At 32.8% G+C, this 10,872-nt stretch overlaps 1 protein-coding gene across 1 annotated transcript; it reads left to right on the forward strand.

Annotated features, from left to right (window-relative positions):
* The first annotated feature begins 8,742 nt into the window (after positions 1-8,742).
* Positions 8,743-9,666, forward strand: LOC100021630 (olfactory receptor 10AG1-like). Its single transcript, XM_001373688.3, has one exon. The coding sequence runs from the start codon at positions 8,743-8,745 to the stop codon at positions 9,664-9,666; it is 924 nt and encodes a 307-aa protein (XP_001373725.3).
* The last annotated feature ends 1,206 nt before the right edge of the window (positions 9,667-10,872 follow it).

A 10,872-nucleotide genomic window follows, 5' to 3' on the forward strand; every position in this document is an offset into this window, starting at 1 on the left:
AATGACAGTTGTCATTTCTTCTACTGATCTTCACTAATACACTTTCATTTTCAGGGAAAAACATTAAGGAATATTTCCAGGACCTTCATTAAAACTCCATGGTAAATTTATGAGGAAATAAGTTATATATAACAGAAAATTAGGGATGGGTTTTGTTCTAAATTATGGGAAATTCCAAACTTATGGGATCACAGATGTTTTTGACTGTCTATAAAAAATAATCATGGATAGACATTTCAATTAAAACCAAGTATTCAAGTGGGTTACAGTTGCATAGATGTGTCTTAAAATTATTTTGACAGATATATGCTTGAGATAAAAAAAAGTTATAAGGGGTGAGAGAAAAGGAGAAAGATAGGAGAGAGAGAGAGAGAGAGAGAGAGAGAGAGAGAGAGAGAGAGAGAGAGAGAGAGAGAGAGAGAGAAGAGAGAGAGAGAGAGAGAGAGAGAGAGAGAGAGAGAGAGAGAGAGAGAGAGAGAGAGAGGGAGGGAGAGAGAGAGAGAGAGAGAGAGAGAGAGAGAGAGAGAGAGAGAGAGAGAGAGAGAGAGAGAGAGAGAGAGAGAGGGGGAGGGAGAGAGAGGGAGACTTGGTTCTGTACTTGTTATGTGCCAAGCATTGTGCTAAGGCTTGGGCTAAAAGAATGTTTCTTAAGACTTAATTTTAATACTATAGTTTTTTTGCTTCAATAGCTATAAATTGTACTACGAATTTGCAAAAGTCTTATACAAACAAAAGACACACTCTGCCTTTGAAGAATAGCCATTCTATTTGAAAAAGACTATATTAAAAGTCTGAAAAGCAAGAAAGAGGGGTAGGGACATTAGAGATACTAACAAGAGTGCAAGATGGAGTTATCCTCAGTGGTAGGTCAGCCTACTTAAGAAGGGAGCTTAATGATTGACTTTGGAGGTTGACCAAAAGGAGCTTCACTGAGAAACTCACCCATTGTAGAAAGATGGTATAGATGTTGACAACATAAGGAGAGAGAACTCCACAAACAGCTGCATCCCTACCAATAATTTTTATTATTTATTCTAATAGTTCTTTTTCTTTCTACTGCAAGGCATGTTGTTAGGTTACCATTTTCTTCAACATTGGTATCTCTCAGTCCTCTTTGCTGTCACCTTTTAACAGTTCTCCGATTTGCTACCAATTTTTAATTCAACCTAATTCTATTTTCTGCACTTAGTGAAGTAATCATGTGGCTTATTGTTGTTGGTATTGTTGTTTTAATGTGAACGTTTTGTTGACTATGTCTCTAATGTTTAACCATACATGCTTCCTTTATCTAACTCCAGCATCTTCACAGAGAACATATAGGAATACATACATATAAACACATAGATTATATATGCTGTAAGACTCTTCCTGCTAATATTTCAGCATCATTTTCAATATCCTTAACTGACAATGGTTTTTAGTTCTCTTTATTGACTTTATTAGTATAGGAACCATTAATGTTTTAAAGTTGTTTTAAAAGATAATTTAAAATTTTTAAGGATTGCTTTTAAAGAACAGCTGGTGATTTGTCTATAGATACTCTGTTACATTGTAAATTCATGCAGAGTAAGTTGTATTTTTTTCTTTCCTTTAATAGGTCTTGAAATCATATAATATTGAACATTTTGTGTGTATATATATATGTATATATATATATATTCTTATAAGTGTATTCAAGTATAGATGCATGTATTTTGAAAGTCAGCATTTCCTTTGTAACTTCAACCTTGTTGATTTATAGTTTAGAATCATGAAATTGTTTTATTGTAGTGACTTCAGAGCTGCCTTCTATGGAAGACTTGCTTCATGACTTGACTTTCATACTGCTATAGGGCATTGATTATATCACTTAGCCAATTTGAAATGCAAATGTTCAAATCTGGGAAATCTTGGGAATGGGAATAATAATAGCACTAGTTATTGTGAGAATCAAAAAAGATAATGTTTCCCTGGTTTTAAGAACCCATGATTATTTTGGTCATGTGAGTGAACATCATTATAAATCACATCATCAGAATCATCATTGAGATAGTCAATAATGAATATAAAGAATTAAGCAATTTCATTATTGTAGTTACTTCTAATTTCTGATTTTAGGCTTATAGTTGTTTCCAAAAAAAGAAGCCCTTTTGTCCCTGTCTTTTTTTAGAACTTTTGCAATATGGGTGATCTAATCTGTAACCTTTTTGTGACTATTCATATAACCAAGACTATATATATACATATATATATATATATACAGATATATATGTATTTATCTGTATATATATACCGATCATAATTCAAGTTACTTTAACTCATAAAAATGATAAATTATGTTTCTTTATGTTTATTTTCTTTCCTACTCTTGAAGCTTCTATCTTTCTCAATGGAGAATGTGGATCAAAATAATATTTGTCTTGTGTTTTATAGTTTAATGTTTGAACTTGGGTAACATTTATTTGGTGTACCTTTAAATGTTATATATGTGTATATATTTATATATATATAATAAAATTAGCTTTTAATTTGTATTGTAGCAAAAGTATAAATAGATGAGAATATACATTTCTCAATCTCGGTGTGGTATAAACACAAATATGTACTTTTCATCTGTATATATATCCAGAAACATATATAAAATATATAATCATAGGAATAGATGGAAATATGCAATCCAGATTCATTATTTTATTTTAAATCTTTTGTGTATGTATTTTTGTGTTGAGTATGCTTATTAGTGATGCAAAGTTATAATTTTGTTACTCTTTCCCTAGTCCCAAAATGCAATTCCTCCCTTCCTTCCTCCCTCCCTCCCTCCCTCTCTCCCTCTGCCCATATCTTTCTTCCTTCCTTTCTTCCTCCCTCCCTCCCTTCTTCCTTCCTTGCTTCCTTCCTTGCTTCCTTGCTTCCTTGCTTCCTTCCTTCCTTCCTTCCTTCTTTCCTTCCTTCCTTCCTTCCTTCCTTCCTTCCTTCCTTCCTTCCTTCCTTCCTTCCTTCCTTCCTTCCTTCCTTCCTTCCTTCCTTCCTTCCTTCCTTCCTTCCTTCCTTCTTTCCTTTCTTCTTTAACCATTTACATTAGAAAGCAGTGTTTACTATTTTCTTTGTTTTGAAAATTAAAGAACATGTTATTTTGAAAGTAAGAAATTTTGAAATACATTTCATATGTAAAATTATTATTAAAAATTTCTATGATATTGTGTCTACTTTAATTCCATAATACATTTATATGAAGTTAAATTCAAGAATTCTAAGTAAAATTTTAAGTTTGGGCATATAATGACTCATAATTAAATGGAAAATTTTTAGGTCTAAACACAATTCTCTCACTTCTGTAAATCTTTACCCCTACTTCCTCCATCACCAACTCATAAAGAAAAAATAAACTGAAATTTCCTTCAAGATATTCCACCAATTTGAGAAAACACTTTGGGAATAAACATTTAAATGTGTTCCCAATTGCACTTCCCACCATAGTCTGAGGCAATGTATAATTCAAGGAGGAGAAAATTCATGAGTTTTCCCTTCAGGTTAATTAGGTAAGAGTTTACCCAATACTGTAGAGATAACTCAGACGTTTCCAAGCTATAAGTGTCAAATGTTACTAAATGTTTAAAAATTGGTTTCCCTCCTCTTGAGCATGTGGATGTTCTTGGCCAGGTATGTTTTAGAAATCTTAAGTGATGATTTTACAGGACATGAATTTTAGCATTGAATGGCACTAGAAGAAACACAAGTAAGAGTTGTGAGAGTTCTAGGGATTTGTGAGTAAGCGTGATGTGCTTGAAACTCTGTAACTGTGTTTGACAGAATGTGGTACCAGAGATAGTTTTTATCTCCTTAGGATAAGAATTCACCTTCCCTAAATGAGAAATAAATAGAATTCTTACATATTACTCTTTAATATGGGTTTCACTGAGGCATTTTCTCCTTTTGACATAATGAATATTAAATTTTCATTTATATCAAAAACTTATCAGAAAAGCACTTTCTAAAGGTTCCCACAATTATAATTTGGGTTACATATCATATTTTCCTGCTGAGATTAAAAAAATCAAACCATTGATTTTCTCCTTTGTCTAGCTCTTTTTTATATATCATTCACATTCCTTTTAAGTCTCAACACATATGTGAGTGGGCATGTATGTATACATACATGAAATGATCTTCATGAGAAACATTTCCTTTATTATTTCCTCTCCCAACACATTCTTCAAACTATCTCATGAACATAGATAACACCAAGTAGTAAAATTGACATCAAATGACAAACTGTTATTTTTTTAAATGGCTCATGAATTTTCTAAAAGCTGGTAGGGTGTGGAACCATAAAAATTTTTTTTTGAAATCTATTGAAAATCTGTCAGGACTGATGTAAGTTCTCTTCTACACTAATCTGAAAACTAACAAACATTTATGATTTTCAGGAAAAATGAAGAAAGAAGAATCAATAAATTGCAAGTAGGATTTTGGAAGTGCTCCTTTTTATATTTATATACTAATGTTGTGTTTCATTAAGAGGGAATTTTCTTTTTTGCTGTCTCTTGAAAAATATAATGAAGTTTTAATGGGGTCAATTAGATTTTTTTTATTTAAAATATTTTACCATGGTTATGAATCATGATTCCCTTCATCTCTTTCCTCCCCCTTCCTGAAGGTGACAAGTAGTTCCACTGGGTTATACATGAATCATTACTCAAAACCTATTTCCATGTTATTCATATTTGTAGTAGTGTGATCTTTTAACATCAAAACCCTAATCATATCCCTATTGACCTAGGTGATCAATCATTTTTTTTTTCCTTTTGCATTTCGGTTTCCACAGTTCAATTTTTGCATGTGGATAGTGTTCTTCCTCATAAGTTCCTCTGGATTATCCTGGGTCATTACATCACCACTATTAGAAAAGTATAATACATGTGATTGTACCACAGTGCATAAATCTCTCTGTACAGGGTTCTCCTGGATCTGCTCCTTTATTCTTCATCAATTCCTAGAAGTCTTCTCAGTTCACATGGAAATCCTCTAATTCATTATTCTTTTCAGAAAAATAATATTCCATCACCAATATATACTAAAATTTATTCAGTCCACAATTAATGGACAACCCCTTCTTTTCCATTTTTTGCCAGCACAAAGAACACCTATAAATATTTTTTGTATCAGTCTTTTTACTTATTGTGTCTTTGGGGTCCAAACACAGGAGTGGTATGGCTGGATCAAATGGCAGACAGTCATTAAAGCCCTTTATACATAGATCCAAATTGCCCTCCAGAAATATTGGACCAATTCATAACTCTACCATCAGTGTATTAGTGTCCTGATTTTGCCACATCCCCTCCAACATTTATCACTTTCCTTTCCTTCCATAATGGCCAGTCAGCTAGGTTTAAGGTGGTACCTCAGAGTTGTTTTTAATTTGCATTTCACTAATCAGGAGGGATTTAGAAAACCTTTACTTGTGCTTATTCATAGTTTTGGTTTCATCATTTGAAAACTGCCTATATTTGTCAATGGGGGAGTGGCTTGATTTATTTTTTTAATTTTACTTGGTTCCTTGTATATTTGGGAAATTAAACTCTTGGCAGAGAGTTTTGTTATAAAAAACATTAACAAAATTGTTGCTTTCCTTCAGATTCAGCACCATATTTGTGTCATAAAAGCAATTTTGTAGGACTCCTTCTTTGCTTATTCTGTCAAATGGCTTGTATAATATTGGGAATAGTTGTTCTTTGAATTGTTGTTAGAATTCATTTATCAATCCATCTGGACCTTGGAATTCTTTTCTGAAGGAATTCTTTGATGGTTTGTTCAATTTCTTTTTCTGATATGGGGTTATTTAGGTATTCTATTTTTTTCTTTTGTTAATCTAGTCAATTTATATTTTTGTAAATATTAATCCATATCACCTAGATTGCCATATTTATTGCCATATAATTGTGCATAATAGTTTTTAATGATTGCCTCAATTTCCTTTTTCATTAGAAGTGAGGTCTCCCTTTTAATCTTGGATACTATCAATTTGGTTTTCTTCTTTCCTTTTTTTAAATTAGATTGACCAGTACTTTGCCTATTTTATTTGTTTTTATAAGGTACCAGCTTCTAGTCTTATTTACTAAATAAATTAATTTTCATCTGAGGATTTTTAATTTGTTCACTTTCTAGTTTTTTAATTTGTGTTCCCAATTCATTGACCTTTGCCCTCCCTCATTTGTTAATATATGAACCCAAGTATATGACTTTCCCCCTGAGTACAACTTTGGCTGCATCCCATAGATTTTGAAAGGATGGCTTATCATTGTAATTTTCTTCAATGAGATTATTGTTTCTATGATTTCTTCTTTAACTAACTGAATTTGGAGTATTGTATTCTATATAATTTCAAATTAATTTCTGACTTACCTCTCCATGTACCCTTACTAATTATTATTTTCATTGAATTGTGTTTGGGAAAGTTTGCATTTATTATTTCTTCTCTTTTGCACTTGTTTATTGGTTTCCTTAAAAGTTTTTTTTTCCTTTTTTCTTTTTTTCTCCCTTTCTTAATTACCTTTTGGTGATTCTCTTGGGTTCCGTGTTTGGGCATCAAGTTATCTGTTTAATTACAGTCTTATCTTTATGAATGCTTGGAAGTCTTCTATTTTATTAAATGACCATACGTTCCCCTGCAAGAATATAGTCAGTTTTTCTGGGTAGTTGATTATTGATTATAGACCTAGTTTCTTTGCTTTCCAGAATATCACATTCCATGCCTTTTGGATCTTCAGTGCAGATGCAGCCAGATCTTGTGTTATCCTCACTGTAGTTCCATGGTGTCTGAATGACTTCTTCTTAGCAGCTTGTAATATTTTTTCCTAGGTCTGGTAGTTCTTGAATTTGTCTATGACATTCCTGGCTGTTTTCAGTTGGATATCAAGTAAAAAGAGCGATCTGTGGATTATTTCCACCTCCACTTTTCCCACTTGCTCTAAGATGTCAGGGCAGTTTTCTTTGACAATCTCCTGTAGAATGATGTCCAGGTTTTTTCTTTTGCCATGGTGTTCTGGTAGACCAATAATTTTTAAGTTATTTCCCCTGGAATGATATTCTAAATCATCTGTTTTGTGAATGAGGTGTTTCATATTTTCCAAATTGTTTCATTCTTTTGATTTTGTTTAATAGTTTCTGATTGCCTTGTGAAGTCACTTCCATCTAGTTGCTGTATTCTCATTTTGAAAGACAGAATTTCATCATTGGCTTTTTGCTCATCCTTCTCCTTCAGGTCTGATTTTTTTTTGGAGGACATATTTCATCTCCTTTACCTCATTTTAAAGCTGATTAATTCCCAGTTGTCTTCAGCCTCTCTCAATTCTGTTTTGAATTATATTTTGAATTCTTCCAAAGTCTGTGTCCAAATCTCTGGAGTTTCTGTGTTTTTGCTTGGTGTTCCTTGGTCCTCCTCTGTTTCATTTGCTATTTGTTCATTGCCTGGATAGAAGCTGTTGATTGTAATTTCTGTTTTCTTTTTCTGTAGTTTACTCATATTTCCCCATTTTCCCCCTCTGTAATTTCCTATAGTATTGATCCTTTGATTTTGTGCTGGATATGTGAGTTTGGTCTATTCTGCTGTTTGGTCACGTAGTCTGATCTTCTCCAGCTGACAGCAGAAGTTGAGAAGGAGCTGGGCTTCTCACTCTGTGTGCAAGGTGGTTGCCTATAGTTTACTGCTGTTTTTGCCCCTTGGAGCTCAGTCAGTGAGGCTTTCAGATGAGTCTGTGGAGGAGGGGTTTTGCATTTGAAGCTTCTGTGCCCTCTGAAGGCTTCTTATCTGACTTTATTGGTGAGATTCAGTTAGGGTGTAGGAGTTGATCTACAAAGCTGGCTGTGCCTTGAGGCCAAAACCTCCAGAAGGGAGGTGGACAAGATAAGGTGTTTCAGCTGAGAATGTGCTTCCTGCTCTTTGCTTCTTCTCCAGCTGCTTCTACATGGCCCCTGTTCTACACCCTGAGTCTGGCACAACTTTGCAGGTAAGGTACTCCCTTTAGACTAATGCCCCTGTCCACGCAAAGATTCCAGTCACCTATGAAAGCTCAGCACTGTAGGTGGGGGAGAGGTTCTGTGGTCATAATTAAAGAGAAGGAGTAAATAAACAGTGGGGGGAAAAAGTCAGACATTATCATTCTCTAATGTTTATGTTTGACTTTTAAACTATTTGTCATAAAAAGTTTCATTATGGAATACAAATATATTTTCAATACAAATTTTGACTGATGAAATTATTTTTGAGAATAGAACAAGAAAAATGAATAATATAAAATGGGGTTGGTTTTGTTTCATAATAATAACTACAGACATAGTCATAGATTTTAGATCTACAAATAACTTTACAAAACAATATATGAAATGGATGAGCATTTAGAGTGGGCATTAAAATTTAATATAATGTTCTATATTGGTAAATATTCATTATGTATACTACAGATCATAAATTCTGAAAATATATGATAATATTTTAATTTATTATAGCATATCAAATATAAAATGTTGTTTGCTAGAGAAGAAAGAGGGATTAGGACAGATAAGAATATAATGTACCATTTAATATCTAGATATAACTTATTAAATGTCTGAACTGAATAAATTAAAAAATAAAATGACCAATATTAAAATTATCTGAGTCATTATTTAACCTAAATTATACACTTGTTATTACAGAGTCAGAAATAAAGAACAATTGAGGAAAATTGACATTTGCCGTTATTAAATTTGGAAAAAACAGGAAAAATGGCAATCACAAATCTTACTATTATGGAAGAATTTATTCTCCTGGGATTTTCTGAATACCCCAATGTCCAAGGATTTCTCTTTGGTGTTTTTCTATTCATCTACATAAGTATCCTATTAGGCAATGGTCTCATCATTATAATCACCAATATGGACTCAGCTCTTCATACGCCTATGTATTACTTCCTTGGAAACTTCTCCTTTGTGGAAATGTGTTACACATCAAACATCCTCCCCAGAATGCTTGTGAATATTTGGAGACAGAAAAGGAATATTTCTTTACTGTCATGTGCTGTACAACTCTGTTTCTTTCTCATTCTAGGAGTCACTGAAAGTTTTCTCCTGGCTGTGATGGCCTATGACCGCTATGTGGCCATCTGTAAGCCACTTTACTATCCTATAATCATGAATCAGAGGATATGTGTCCAGATGGTTTTTGGCTCCTGGGTCATTGGGATGCCAGTCTTGATAGGACAGACATACCAGCTTTTCTCTGGTCCCTTCTGTGGTTCTAACAAACTCAACCACATTTTCTGTGACTTGCCCCCCTTATTGAAGTTGGCATGTGGAGATAACATTTGGGGTGAATTGTTTCTTTATCTTAATTGTTTCCTCTCTGGTTTGACTCCTTTTCTGTTGATACTCGTGTCCTATATCAGAATCCTCAGCACCATTCTGAAACTTCCATCAACTACTGGCAGATCCAAAGCCTTCTCTACTTGTTCCTCTCATGTTATGGTTGTTTGCTTATTCTATGTTTGTGGTTTAATTGCATATTTTCAATCTGAGTCCAATTCTTCGGGTAGCATAGAAAAGATCTTCTCTGTAATCTACACCATTGTGACACCAATGATTAATCCTATGATTTATAGTCTGAGGAATAAGGATTTTATTACAGCGATGAAAAAATTATTTTCTAAATGAGGAGGATAAGGAATAAAATATTTTCACTTAAATATCCTTGTACCCTAAACAGTTTCCCAAGTTTCATTTCCATTTTTCTCCTCTTTATAACTCTTTAAACAATTGTCATAATTATCATAAATCATTTTTCATTTCCCCTTTCAGTACCTCAATGATAGCCACTGGGATTTATATTTTTTTAGTTTGATGAAAAAGCATATTTTTCTCATTATTTTTGCTGCTGTTTTCAAGCACTGTTGATTATAAACAGTTTCACTACAAAATTCACAGTCACATTGAGAATATAGATGTAGATATAGATATAGATATAAATAAAGTTTCTTATTCCTGATCTAAGTCATGTAGTATGTATGACTGGTACAAATTTGGTTTAAAATTATTATCTTCTGGGGCAATGACTACAGCTATATCATGGGGCTATTGAAATATTCTATTTACCTCTGCCAGAGAAATTCATGATATATTTTCAAATTTTCCTAAAGTACCTGGACCAAAACAAGAATATTAGCTTTTATTTTTTTTAACCAACACTGTTGACTGAGTGTATCTAAGCTAATGGAGGTATTGCTGATTTCAATTTTGCAATCTTCCTTTTAAATTGGAGACATACTTATTCACTAATGGATGTGATTTCTATTTGTTCTCCTTTTTATGTAAATATTGTTAGCTATGGGCAATGAAAAATATGTATCCTTTCATTTGAAGTGCCCTTATGATTTGCAAATAAATTGAATCATTTTGTCATTCATGGCAACTAGAAAAAAATAGCTCATCTATTCATCCATTTAAGATATAAAATATTGACAAAGAATAAAAATATTTTGTCTTTCTAAACAAACAAACAAAAAAGAAATTTATTTCCAATCTGTATTTTGGTTAAACTATCTTGTTTGAAGTTTTTGTTGTAATGAGTATCTTAATTTGCACACACGAGGATTTAAAGTTTCATCAGGGTCATTTAAATTTTGGAATAGAGCAGCTTCTAGGGTTTTTTTTTCCTTGAATCACATCACCTAGGTTGTAGAGTACACTGAAAGCTTGCAGATTCCAGATTCAAACCACCTCTGAAATTTTTGAGGAATAAGCACTCAGCACACAGAGAAAGAAGCAATCAGAGACAAGTAAATAAATAAAAGAAAACTATTATTTCCATAAGTGTGCAATCCTTGCACAAATATAAGAATAAATTATGGAAAAATGAGCCAA

The sequence above is a fragment of the Monodelphis domestica genome, chromosome 6 (genome assembly GCF_027887165.1).
Source record: "Monodelphis domestica isolate mMonDom1 chromosome 6, mMonDom1.pri, whole genome shotgun sequence".
NCBI classification, from domain to species: domain Eukaryota; kingdom Metazoa; phylum Chordata; class Mammalia; order Didelphimorphia; family Didelphidae; genus Monodelphis; species Monodelphis domestica.

Coding starts and splice junctions, on each gene's coding strand:
- LOC100021630 (XM_001373688.3), top strand. CDS start 8,743: ATGGCAATCACAAATCTTACTATTATGGAAGAATTTATTCTCCTGGGA.